Here is a 14,631-nt window from a genome sequence, read left to right on the forward strand (position 1 = left end):
GAACATATTTTTAGTTTAACGGCTACAATATTGATTTCTGACACTCCAACACAGCAGTCTTTAAAAACTACCGCGCATCAGAAAAGCTAAAGCTGCGGTGCCTATTCAGTGTTTATTTCCGCCGGGTGTGAAGTGTTACTCCACTTCAGGGCAGGACACTTTGTTTGTCTCCTATTCAAAACTCAAGAGTCAAAAGACAGCTTATCAGATATGCAACAGTGTAAATCAGTGTTCATGCTGCAAGCTCATAACCTCGTTTTCTGCTTGCAACACAAAATGCACTTTATTGTCAGGTGACCCCATTTAATGCACATCAAATATCACAAAACTGGTGTATGTGTAGTAGAATAAAAGAACAATCTCTCCTGAAACAGTGATTATATAGCAGCAAAAGATATTTACAGATATATTAAACAAACATTACACATTTGCAGCTGGTGCCAAAGTCCCCATCCTGTGTTTGCAAATCACACACTCCCTGAGATTTTACTCATGCAGCACGACCACTTAGGTTGCATATCATGTAAAGTGTGTCGCCACAGAATGACTGGTGTGATACTCAGAGCTTATTACGGTAAACTAGAATCAAAAACAACACTTTCAACAAGTTACAACTGATGCAGAAATAAAACTAAGTTTAAAACACCTTGAAAATAAGTTGTAATTTTTTTTCTAAATCAATCATGTAAAATAAAGGTTAGAAACTAAAAAAAATGGAAGTGAAACTAAAAACCTAAATCACATTTAACAAGCTAAAAAAAGACCTAAATTAAAGCAGCAAATGGAAAATTATGGCTGAACTATAATGCTAAAACAGAGACAGTTACCAACATCAACAAGAAAACTTTATTTTTAGGTGGAAATGCTATTGAAAATTTATTTTTTTCTTTATTTAGTCGTCATTTACTTGGTGCATAAAAGCCTCTGAATGTAAACTGCAACACTGGATCCTCAAACTGTACAGATTACAAACATCAAGCAATCTCATTACCAACAAAAACAAAACTGATGGGGAATACCCAGAGCAGGCAGCTGCGGGTCACAGAGCAACACCATGCCAGTAAGTGTGTTCCATTATTTGTACAGTGGTTTGACATGCAAATTGGACTGAAACAGCACTTGTCCTTTGGTATCTTTATCAAATGCCTTTGATTAATTTGCAGACTTGCAGCACTAATTGTGACACAATACAAAACGATACAGTCTCAAAAGTCACTAATAAACATGCATTTGTTTCAGTTTTACTGGATGTTCTTGAGATTAATAGTTGTTTTCTTTGCTAAGATTTGTATGTGAATCTTTCTATATGAGGGAAAGTGGAGCCTCACAAAGCTGCATTCCATGATCAGCAGAATTTCATACACACAACACACATCAGGGGTCCATTTCACAAAGCAGGTTCAACAAACTCTGAGTGTAACCCTGAACTCTGAGTTGATCTACTCTGAGATAGAAAACTCTGAGCTTTCGGTTCCAGAACGGCTGATTTGAGTTGGTTTAATCAACTCGGAGTAGTTTCACCTGGAGTTAAGTGCATGCATCATGACTGTAAAAAGACATCAATGGAGCCACAATTCGAGAAGTCACCATGGGAACGGGGAAGCAGAGGGCTGCGTTTTTCACCCCACTTGAATTGGAAATCTTAATGCGCTTATGGCGAGTTTGAACACGTTTTTAGAAAGAAGCGCAACACTGCTGCAGCTGCAAAAGAGAGAGAGATGGCATGGGAGAACATTGCTGCCCAAGTCAATGCGTACGTTTAAATGTAGTCCTTTGCAATCACAATAATATTACAGGGGAAAACAGTTTGAATGGTAGCCTATTAAGTTATTTCATTTAGGTGCAATCCTGCAGGGGAGAAGCGCATGTGGCAGCAGCTTAAGATGAAATATAAAAACACTCCCTGGTAAATCCTAATACAAATTAAAATTACTAATCCCAGTCTGAGGTTGCAGCACAATGTCATTAACAGAATATGATTTAAAATTAATTTAACAGATCTCTACCGCAGTGCAACACACAATATCTGATGGGATGTGAGAGCATGACTGCGGTTGGTAATGTTGCAAAGGTCAAGGACGGATTAGGTTGTGTATGTAGATTATGGACTGTGACGTGAAACGGTACCACTCAAAAAGAGAATTGTCCGGAAATGCAAGAACATCTATGCACGGTCTGATAACAATCTCCTGACGAATATTTAAATTCTCTGCGCAGTAATGCTGCTCCTTCATCCACTGGATCATTAACGAAAGGCCATGCCATTTTGATAGACGACAGAACTAGGCTACGCTAAAACTCACCTGCTGACTGAATGAATGGATAAGGAAATCAAATAGCATGTGTGTCTGAAAGAGAGCAGAGACAGAGAGAAACTCAAGGTTTACTAAGAAAAATGTGGTCCCGACTAGGTTAGGTTCATAGACTCTGTTACTACGGTAACTGACCCAGAGCTTAAGTTACCTCTCTCTGTGAAACAGGCTAGAGTTACCCCTCTTTCTCTGGTTTGAGTTACCTCCCTTTGTGAAATGGAAAACTCTGAGTTTCCCTCATTTCAGGGTTAACAGACTCAGAGTTTTCACTGATCCTGCTTTGTGAAACAGACCCCAGGTTATCTTACAAAGTCTAACATTTCTCTTGGACAGCAACTCACGTTTTTAAAATGTTTTATTTACAGTTTCCACTGTCAATAAAACAATTTTGTATTGATATGGTATATCAAATACTTTGTGTAGGAACTGAAACAGAAAAGAAGCCCTAAACCTACAGATACACTGAGGGCTGCCAGAAAATGTAACTCTCTGAACCCCAAACAGTTCTAGGCACTCTTCTGCTCAGCTTACATTTTTCTTTCTGTGGGTTACAATTTTTACTGCACCCCTGTGAAAACAGTCTAACCTCAGCTGAAGAGGATCACAGAACTTTTTTTTTTTTTTTTTTTTTTTTTTTAACAGAATCTTGTGACTGTAGTTGGTTTTATTTTTGGTAATGCATGTATATTTTAATGAGACATGAGGATAGGATTTTGATATCATTTTAAGCTTAAATTTGGTTGTTTTCTGACATCGCAAATGAGTAGTTCAAGAACTGTTGGAAGGTTAAAAAAAATCACAATTTTGATTGATTAAAGTTTCTGCCTCTCACAAATGTTCAGTTCAGTATTTTTCCCCTCAGATCTGTTGTGTCTATCAGGTTTGTACAGACTCACTCTTTCCATTTGAATAACAGACAGCATCACTGTGCAAAGCTGGATGGAGGGATGGATTTTCAGGTCAAAAGAAAATGTTTCTAAGCAACCACCATACCTACATGCAGACCCATCTGCAAATACAATGAAAGTTCAAAACTCTCCAAAGAGCAACTCAAGATTGCTGTTGGCTTAATGTCTCAAGAATTTTTTTTAGAGAAAATTGCAGTCAACATTTATTTAGGCAAACAAAAAACAATATTCTAGTGACCCTTTAGCAGAACAGCATTCACCGCACTGAGAGGACATAGATAGGAAAATGCAGTTCACTTTTGTTTTTGAATAATACATCAACAGCACACGTTTTCAAAAGAAAATCAAATTGTCAACGCGTTTAGAATGCAGTTGACACCTCTGACTGTTCAGTGTCATTGTTAGGTCATTAAAGAGACTCCAGCAAGCCCTAATTTTAGGAATTCAAAATTAAATCAGAATGATACCTATACTGATACCATGGGCTGATAAAGACTTTAAAAATGGAGCATTGGCCTTCAACATCAAATGAACACTGACATGCAGATAGTGACTGTCAGGCTAAACATTTACAAATTTGTTTTACAATCCACCCATCCATTATCTATACATCCTTAATCCTCAGTAGGGTCGTGGGGGGCTGGAGTCTATCCCAGCTGACTTAGGGTGAAGACAGGGGACACCCTGGACAAGTCACCAGTCTATCACAGGGCTACAAGTAAAGACAAACAATCACACTCACTTTCATACCTACTGACAGTTTAGAATCACCAATTATCCTCAGTATATTTTTGGACTGTGGGAGGAAGCTGGAGTACCCGTAGAAAACTCACACATACACAGGGAGAACATGCAAACTCCATGCACAAAGATCCAGGGATCTTCTAGCTGTGAGGCAACGGTGCTAATGTTGTTTTAAAATGTTCGCCAAAATGAACATCTCATGTTTTGCAATTAAACATTGAGAGTAGCTATAATAATATGTTAATTTCACTACAGGAGAGACCTCATATTCTCTGCTTTTAGGTGAAAATAATATAATAATATGTCCATCTCATCTTCAGTTGACTAAAATGAGTTAGAAAATGTTAGCATATTAAATATCAGCAAAAATCCAACATCATGTACCCTTACTTAATTCATAACCCAAGTTGGCTTATTTGAGTACAAACACCCATTAGAGAACTAAATTCTAAATATTTTACCATTCCTATTCATAATTATATGACCAGTTTTGCATTTTATCTTGTGTTTATTGTTCGCTGTTGCACATCTGGAACAAAGAAAGTGATATTAGAGATACACCACAGGCCAAAAATGTGAAAACAAGGCTAATACAGGTCAAACATTTGAAGGCACTGTGAAGTTCATGTTCATGATGCCTTTCTTACAAACCAGCATTAACATTAATGGATTTTGGGATGTATTTACTGCATGATCAGACTTTGTTTTCATTGATATGCACCATTTTCCTCATTGTCCTTTTGGTGTACATTGATGTTACCAGACAATTGCTGAATAAATGCTAACAAAAGAAAAGAAGGAATTAGTTTCAGAGTTGAGAAGATTTGCAAGAGTTACAACTTCAGTGCAGAAGTGAAAAAAAACAAATCGTGGTTTGCATTATTCACTTTGGCTCTTTAGCTTTTAAGAGTTTGCATACAAAAATCCCAATAAATCTCAACTGTGACCATATCTCTATAACTACTACAGAAATGGCTAGAAAGAAACAGCCGAGTAAAGAAACAGGAGTACAGATACAATTACCTGATAGTTATAGTAAAAAAATGTATTCATATGAGTGACACTTTATATAATAATCATGTTTATTTTGTTGCAAAGTATGCCAATGAAACTGTGATTTTTTTTGTTCAAATTTGATCTTGCTTCCAAACTTTTGGTCTGTAGTGTTTTGTGGAGCATAGTAAGCATAGCTAATGTGTTTTGTTTCTATCCATTTGTCTTTGAAATATATTGTCACATTTTATTAATTGCTCCACACCTTGCTCAGCATTAAATGTTCCTCCTTTTTCTGCAATGTCTCTGCAGAACCCTCAGTCCCACTGGACCCCATTTCCTCGTCCAACTCTTCCTCCCAGATCATCCTCAAGTGGAAACCTCCCAATGACCCCAACGGCAACATCACTCACTACCTGGTCTTCTGCCAGCGCCAGCCCGAGGCCAGCGAGCTCTACAAGTTTGACTACTGCCAGAAGGGTGAGCTGCATAGTTTATGACTGTGTTTCTTGTGTCTTGTTCTTGGTGACTGCTTTGTGTGGATGTCTGTTGAATGCAGCTCCCATTACCTTAAAAGCTCTTCTCACTCAAAAGCTCTGGCCTTTTACAGGTAACTGCTGTCAATTCATATGTGATGACAATTCATGTGTAATGACTTTGTGATCTCATTCCCCTTGATGGCTAACTTGTACCAACATATAAACAGTTTTTCAAATAAAGGTCAGTTTTCAAAGACCAAGAAAATGTTATTTATAGGCACTGGTCAGTTTTGAGATTTCAGGATATTTTACTTCCAGAACACATTTTCTCTCAAACTAAAAAGAAAAGAACAATATTCAAAATGTACATTTAGGTTTTTATTTTTCTATAATTAATCATAAGATAATATAAGAATAGATTTCAGATAACTTCAAAAACAAGAAATAATTGTGTTACTCTAAGTAGTCAGTGGAGTAAATTCCATGCTGAATTGAAATAGTTAAGATGTTTAACTTTAAAAAGTGATTTACATCTTTAAAAGTCTGGAATTTTATAATACATATCTTTAGTCTGTTTTTTCTAATACTCCGAGGCGGAAGTGTACCTACACCAGACTTTCCAATTTTATTCCTGTCTGTATTCTGAAGGTTTTTATAGGAGGGGGTTTATCACTAACAGCCTGATGTATAGAAATATTTCTTTACTCATTGTAAGTGATCACCAGAGGACTTTATATGTTGATGTTAAAAATGTTCCCCATATTCACCTGTAATGTTTTACCAACTTTTTCACTAGTACAGTGGTTCTTAACCTTGTTGGAGGTACTGAACCCCACCAGCTTCATATGCGCATTCACCGAACCCTTCTTTATTGAAAAATAAAATATGATTTTTTTCAAATTCAAGACATAGTTATATGTTTTACTGGTGCACAGAATGAACCGTGCATTAACATCACTTGTGTTCTTGTATTTCCCATCTCCATGCAGCTTAAGGAAGTGTTCCTTTAGTTTTGCCGGTGCTAGACCAGAATTGCTTAACTTGGCATTGCAAATCATGCAGATAGGACGCTGACTCCCATCACGTTCCGTTATACATGTGAATCCATGTTGTACATATTCGTCCGACCACTTTCTTTTTTTGCTCAACATAGTTAGTATGGATTAAAATATTAAGAAAGAAATCACACAACGTACCATCACGACAGTCACAATTCGATTCCTGAGCTCACCAAATTCCCTGCAGCACAGATTGGCCAAGCAATGTAGCGTGATCACCTGCAGCCAGTGATGGCCAAGCGGGGCGTGTCATCACGAATCATATGAGTCGGCTGTTTGTCTTGACCTCCATCGAACCCCTGAGACTGACTCGCCGAACCCCTAGGGTTCGATCGAACCCAGGTTAAGAACCACTGCACTAGTAGCACCAGTGTAACTAGCTTTCTCATGTAATAGCACCTCCCACCTTGTCACAAGCAAAACACATCACTTGCTGAACATCTTCTTATCGATAGACACTGCTATTACCAGTGTTCCCTGAACGCCCCACATTGCAGGCTGCGGTAGTTGCTGTGTCATTGTGGTTCTCAGAAAGGTGTGTGAGCAAAAATTACTTGGAAAAGAGTTAAACTAGGGCGTTCTAATGTCAGATTTGGTCGCAGTCTGAAACCCTGCCTTAACTTGATGACAATACATTTTTACATTTTCCAGAGGGGATTCCTTCGCTGTAGCGGTCCTGGCATCTTCTGAACCCACAGAAGCATTTAAATAAATAAAAACTATCAAAACCAAAACTGAAGTCAACATTTTCTAAACAACAACAGCAGCAGTATTTAAGCACAATATTCATCAAAAGAGGTTTTAGACAGAACAGGGCAACAGTGTGTTTGACCTTTATGTGAATCCATTAAATATTTTCTCAAAAATAGTGTTCCTGTACCCACAAGGAAGTGAAAGAGAATTTTTTTGGAGCGCATTACATAGCTAAAACTTCATTAAACAAACACTGAAACATTCAAGATCTTCCTCTCACTCTGGCCCAGGTTGAAACAAAGTTCCTCCATTTTTCATGGCTGAATTATTTTGGTCACAGCCTGACCTATGTTGATGCCATCAGTACATTTTTATGTTAGCACACAGTCAAGTCCAAATTTTCATCTTTCAAAATCCCTTAACTCCCATACACACCAGAGAGATTAGAGTCCACAGGGAGGCCATGTCACTGGTAATTTATCTCCACTAGAGAGGGTTAGGACCTGAGGATGACAGTGACAGACATGACTCGTCAGGCATGTTGTGTAGGACGGTGTGTACGTGGATGTTTGTGCATAAGACTGTTTTATATCTGTCCTTGTCGCACCTGTCATCCCATTCCGTCTGTATAAATGTATTTTTTTCCCTCTGGCACTTCACTCCATGTTATCAGGGATGAAGTTGCCATCGCGGGTACCCACTCAGGTGGACAGTGACGAGGAGCAGAAGTGGAACCAGACTGAGGAGCAGGGCCAGGGGACACGATGCTGTGCCTGCCCTAAAACTGACAAGGAGCTCAAGAAGGAAAAAGAGAACTCAGAGTACAGCAAAACCTTTGAGAATTACCTCCACAATGAAGTCTTTGAGATCAAGTAAGACTAACAACAGAACTATGTTGAAACAGTTATAATCCACAAATGTGTGCTTTTTTGAGCTTTATTATTTATGAACGTTGCCTTCAGGTGGATTATTCTTCAAGGTTTGAGTGGAGTTGGAGTAAACAAGAAAGGATTTTAGATTGTCTTTTTCTGTTCTCACATTATCTTTTTTTTTTTTTGTCTGCATTTGTTCTCATTGTTTAACTCCACAAAAGAGGTGTCAACATTGTATGAGATTGATGCATATTTTAGTCTTGCAGCCAAATATTTTAATATTTAGTGCATGTGTGTGACCATCACCGGCCCTCCCTGAAAGCTAAGCAGATATTCTTTATTAGAATTCCCTATTCTGAGCCAGGGAGGGCAGTGCTACACCTCAGTGATGTGTGGGGGAAACAAAGACTGGACAGGACGAACAGGACGAACAGGATGAAAAGGGATAGAAAATAACAGGTGGTGCTATTGCAATTAAAGATTGGAAGGTGGTGTGTTATGCCCAACTACTAACTGTCCATCAATAAAAAAAATAAATAAATAAAAATAAAAATTTGAAAAAAGAAAAGAAAAACAAACCAACACAAAAGAAAAAGAGATTCAATAATAAATGAACAAATGGTACTGAGCACCATAATTGTGGATGTCTTGACAGTATAGAATAGGATGGAATAAAATAGGCCAGAAGAGGATACCAGTGAAGGAGAGAATGAGTTTAGGGTAGAGACTCTGGAGAGATTCTCAGCACATTCTGGCGGGTCCCATCATTCGCTGACAATGGGACTCGGCAGTGGCTGGCGAGACCTGATCAAACACATTATCAAACTAAATTGAGTTTAACATTGATTGCAGTTCAGCCTAGTTTTAATTATGTATTACTTTTAATTATGTTTACTCAGTAATGTCTTCTCTTTGTTCGTGTTGGTGTCTACATGTGCTGACTGCTCCAACATTTTCGAGTCTGAATCCAATTTCCTCATGGACACAACAAAGTATATATCTATCTATTTATCTTTCTTTCTTTGGCTCACAACAAATTTAAGTTCATTCCAAGCAAACCACAGTACCCAGGCAGTGTAAGACTTATAATGTTGTATTTAGTTGTTACTGGAGTACTGGGGATTCAGCCAAAACTTTCTTTCACAGCCATCCACCTTTCGATTGTGTTGTCAAACCCAAAAACCTGTTTGTAAATACAGATATGTGACAAATTTAAGGAAAAAAACATTAACCCTTGTACTGTAGAAGCATTCTGCTGGCATATTTGGATCCACATCCACACTTTTAGAGGAAAGGTTCATTACAGATCAATACAGAATTGTACTGAGTGATCATCTTTATCCTATGATGAAACATTTCTATCCCATGGGAGTGGTGTCACCTAGAATGCTCTCACAAAGAGAACGTGAGGGGTCAGTGAGTGGCTTTTTGGAAATAATTTGAATCATATGCTACAGCCTTCACAGTAACCACATGTCAACCCACTTTAACACCTATGGGAGATTTTGGACAATTCAGTGGAGTTTTGGACATGTTTGACAACACTCTCCTCCATTACAATCTAAACATCAAACAAGGGAATATCTTTCTAGAGGTTTCAAAGTCTTGTAAAATCAATGCCAAGGCGACCTCAAGCTGTTCTCATGGTACATGGTGGTCCAACACCTTACTGACATGCTTTATGTCAGTTTCTCCTTGAGTTTGTCACCCCGTTGTCCTATAGTAAGATTGTTCCAATGTTCGGTTAAAGAATAACCCAGTATACGTATATATACTGTATATTCCAGGTTATACTAGAAATAAAGTGGTTCATGCAGCTACAATACATGTAAACTGTGTTTCAAACATCGATGCAGGAAAATGGAATGCAAAGACAGCTGCTGATAATAAGGGATTTCACAAACGCTTATGTCTGACAGAAATTGTTGTAAATAAACCCCACCTCTATCTTTTCAAGTTTTGAATTTCTTTAAATATCTTGCGCTGTTTCTTAAATTACTTTTATATACTCTGTAAAGCACTTTAAACTTGTTTTACCTTGTCTAGGCACTCGAGACAGCGACGCTCTGTGATGGGCATCGCCAACCGAACACACCCCTTCCTCACAACCACCCCTACCCTGCCGGGGGGCACTGGCACCCCCGACGACGAGGATGAGGAAACCTTTGAAAGCACCAAGACTGTGGTCACAGTCCATGCCAAGGAGTCCACGGTCATCTCCAACCTACGCCATTTCACCAGCTACCAGATCGAGATCCACGCCTGCAACCACGTAACCGACTCGGCCCGCTGCAGTATGGCAGCATACGTCAGCGCACGCACAATGCCTGAACGTAAGGATGCACTGATAGTTCTCCTTCTGTCAATGCTGTAATGTTTTCTATCTGTTCCAGAGCTTTCCCTTCTGTGGAATTTTTCCTTGTTAGTAGAGAAAGAAAATTCTTAGATTCATGCAGTGATGACGTTTGGGGTATTACTGAGGTTGTATATTGTGAGGCTCACATTTTATTATATGTAAAATCATTAGAAAGAAATCACAAAGTGACAGTCCCAAAAAAAGGTTACCTGACTCTGCAGTTCTCCTCAGCTTAGTCTTTCAACTCACTGGTTTGGTTTTTATTGCCAGTTACTGTTTTGGTTGAATTGCCAGCTGCTTCCAGTTTGGCAGCAAAATGACAGCTGTGTTTCTCAGTAACCACTGTAAATTGGCATATTGGCATATCCACTTTAACAAATTACATGTCAGTTAAAAAATGTATTAATTTTACTTTCTATTAAATAGGCTCTTGTACAATAGTGTCATTACAACCCTGGGTTTCATATTGTGACTGATCCTTTGCTTTACACAGAAAATTATTTACCTCTGTGAGCCGTTTTAACCTTCCGGTATCTAAGAAATTCAGGTGAAAGCAAACAGTTTAGAGACGGACAGGAAGCTTGAAGGGCAAGAGAAAGAACGACACAAAGGAAAGACACGCAACAAATGTCCCCAGCCTGTATCAGACCAGGGGTGTTGTGGCTGCATGGCATCATAGCCATCAGGACAGCCGGAGGCAGCTCATCCTCTATTTACTCTAAGCAAGCTAGAGCTTTAATGGAAACATGATTCATGAAACCATCTCACTTTGTTCTCTGTAGACAAAGCTGATGACATCTTAGGTCCCATCAATTATGACGTGACAGAAAATACAGTACACATCACCTGGCAGGAACCCGCAGCCCCTAATGGTATGATCATCCTGTATGAGGTCAACTACAAGAGACTGGGAGACACTGAGGTGAGGACATGTACACACTCACACATCTACAGACACATTTGTCATAGCTTTATTGCTTTAGCGTATGTAGTAATGTGAATCTTAGGTCTTGGTGCACAAGTTCACTGTGAGTTCACAGCTGTTCACCCCAAAACTGTTTACTCTTACACAAAGAACAATTTTACCTTCTTCCTTCTCATTAAACACAATGGCTGGAGCCAGTAATGAGAAACAAATTAAATGTGTCCATCTTAAACTGTCCATGCAGAACAGACAGCCAAGTGAGACCATGCTTAATAACTGACTTGTACTTGGAAATTTGGCTTTGTGGTGTCAGTAGTGTAATCAGTTTGAGAAGTAATTTTAGCATTGCATCATGTTTTAGGTACCATGGAGACAGGTGAACAAAACATCAGGTCAATGCTGAAAACTATTATTTGCTGTGGGAAACAAAAAAAAATCCCTCAGGTGTTTCCAAAGTAAAAATATATATTTAAAAAAATAGAACAGTTTTAACACAGGAAGATGACACTGTCAGTATAAAATGAATCACAATGTTAATTTAAACTCAGAAGTTATGAAGCTGCTGTCGTCTGCCTGAACCTCCGCATCTTTCTTCTGCAGGAATTGCACTACTGTGTGTCGAGGAACATGTACAAAGTGACCCGTGGCTGCAAGTTGAAAGTGATGCATCCTGGGAACTACACAGTGAGGATCCGGGCCACTTCGCTGGCTGGGAACGGATCTTGGACTGAGCCCACATACTTCTATGTCCAAGATGCAAGTAAGTCTCCATAAGGACAAACTGAGCCTTGATTTAGTTTTAGTTTTAGTCCGGTTTAGTGGCAAAATAACTTTATGATTTTCATTATCTGAATTTTTTTATGAATCATTAAATGTCCTGGAACAGTAGCAGTAGTGTTAATTATACCCCACTCTTTATGAAGTGAATCATCAGTTGAAATAATGAATGGTTTTACCGTAATTTCTGGACTATTGAGCGCACCTGAATATAAGCCGCAGGTGTCCACATTGTAACTTGAAATATTTACACATAAAAATAGTTTTTTAACTTTTAATTAAATAAATGCTTTTTTCCCCCGAACAGTGCCTGTAACACGGCAGTAATACGCATTGAGTCAGTTCACGCTGCCGACTCTAACGTCTCACCATCAATCATTGATGCCAAGTTTACGTGCAGCAGCTCTATTTCCTTCTTCGACAGGCAGATCGATTGCTTTTAACTTAAAAGCTGCATCATATGCATTTCTTTGTGTGTTTTCCATGTTGAGGGTGTGTGCATGAAGCGCAAAATGACTGATCTGAAGAATTTAGGGTTTGATTTAATTCAAACAGTTTCATTGGTCCACTGTGACCTGTTCGGTAATTTGATTCTGATGTGACAAGGCTAAACAGCATGAAGCTCGCCTGTAAAAATCTGTACTTTAGCCGCATCCTTGTATAAGCCGCAGGGTTCAAAGGGTGAGAAAAAGTAGCGGCTTATAGTTTGGAAAGTACGGTAATTCTGTCTGACCATTTACATCACACATTCAGTATACTCCAGTATGTAAACCGTCCACCATCTAAATGCACTGCAGTTGGATATATGAATGAATAAGTAAAAACACGATAAATGGGTTTAACTAACAAAAGTCAACAAGGCAAATCCTACATATGCATTGGGTTGTATCCAAACATTAAATAGTGTATGTGATTCGGTTCTCAAATAGTCAGGTCTAAGTTTTTCTTGTCTTACTATCAGAAATACTGTATATTCTGTATAAAACTCTGGCATCAGTTACACTGAAGTCTTAATCTGAAACATGAACCTTTTTAAATGTTTGATATAAATCATTATAAATAGGACAACAGCAAACAAAATGTAGTTTTGCCAGTGTAGTTTTTGTTATTTATAATAGCAATGTAGCACATCAGCCATAGACACATTTGATACATTTTGGAATATGTAAAATAACTCATATTTCTCAACATAGTATTATTTTTCTTGAATACCTCCTGTGGTCTGACTGGTGCTCAATAAATAATGATATACTTTGATAAATCAATAAACCAAAAAAAATAATAATATTATCCTCAGAATTTGCATTAATCTGCTTCTGTTAAAATTCTTTCAGTACAGCCTTAAAATGAATGTAAATGCATATAAAAGCAGACTATTAACATGAAAAAACTTGTATGAGTCACTCCTCTTAATTATTGTCTCCACATCCAGTGATGCTGCGAATTGTACGAAAGGGGACATCACGTTAACAGAGCAGCATATTGATCCTAGCTTTGTGGGTTTGTTGTGTGGAGCTTGTTTTTGTTCTTCACCCAAAATGTGACTCACTGTCTGGGCGGATGTGTTCAACAGGTGATCCTCTCTACATTGTAAAGATCGTCATCGGGCCAATCATCTGCTTTGTCCTGCTGCTGTTTGTGGCTGTGGCAGGATTCATAATGTTCAAGAAAAAGTATGCAGTTACAGTGTCATGTCCTGCTCAATACTCAGTCACTTATTATTTAATGTTTTGCCAGTGTAAGTACTCATTAAATGTGTCTTTATTCCCTTTTAGTCAAACCCAAGGTCCTAGTGGTCCCATCTACGCCTCTTCAAATCCTGAATATCTCAGCGCTAATGACGGTAACAAAGCTATGCCATATTCATCAATAACAGAGAAGCTGTTTTTGTTTTTTTGTTTAGTTTGTTTTTTTTAATTTACCTTAGCCTAGATGTATTGCTGCTGAGACTGTTGATGGTGGGGACAACATTTAGAAAATTTTACAAAAACACGGTTATTAGCTCCTTTCTAGAAGATGCCTCTTCTCTTTAAATGTTCTTCTCACCACCATTGTCACTTTATGTTAATTAAAGAATTAAACACAGTTAATTAAAAAATTATATATAGTCCTAAATATAATACACTTAATCTTCATTGCATGGGGGAATATTTGTTTGTGCTCACATCAAGCATGACTTTAAGGTGTTTACATGTGAGCAGGATTTTGTGACATCAATGTTAGTTTAGAAGTAAATTATGATCCAACATTCAACTTACACAAGGTTGATCTGAAAACCAGAAGCCTCCAGTTCACATATCACATCATGTTCTGAAGTTCAAATTAATAAAAAAATAATAATAAAATTACAGATACTACATGTTCACTGAGGAAAAATACATTTTAACTAACTTATAGTGGAATCTTTGTTTAAATTCTGCTAATAATGTTTTTATTTTCAGTTAATTACAAAAAGGGATAAAAAATATAGTATAACCAGTCTCAGATGTTTTATCAGTCTGTGGTAGCAAGTGT

General features: G+C 38.0%; 1 protein-coding gene across 1 annotated transcript in view; it reads left to right on the forward strand.

Annotated features, from left to right (window-relative positions):
• The window catches only part of insra (insulin receptor a), a 71,637-nt gene that overhangs the window by 43,427 nt on the left and 13,579 nt on the right, over positions 1-14,631 (forward strand). Inside the window, exons 9-15 of the mRNA XM_023265620.3 lie at positions 5,270-5,437; positions 7,861-8,059; positions 10,106-10,392; positions 11,198-11,337; positions 11,941-12,100; positions 13,691-13,790; positions 13,893-13,960. Coding sequence (XP_023121388.2) covers positions 5,270-5,437; positions 7,861-8,059; positions 10,106-10,392; positions 11,198-11,337; positions 11,941-12,100; positions 13,691-13,790; positions 13,893-13,960 — 1,122 coding nt within the window. The remainder of the gene's footprint in view (positions 1-5,269; positions 5,438-7,860; positions 8,060-10,105; positions 10,393-11,197; positions 11,338-11,940; positions 12,101-13,690; positions 13,791-13,892; positions 13,961-14,631) is intronic.

This window comes from Amphiprion ocellaris, chromosome 10, assembly GCF_022539595.1.
Source record: "Amphiprion ocellaris isolate individual 3 ecotype Okinawa chromosome 10, ASM2253959v1, whole genome shotgun sequence".
NCBI lineage: Eukaryota > Metazoa > Chordata > Actinopteri > Pomacentridae > Amphiprion > Amphiprion ocellaris.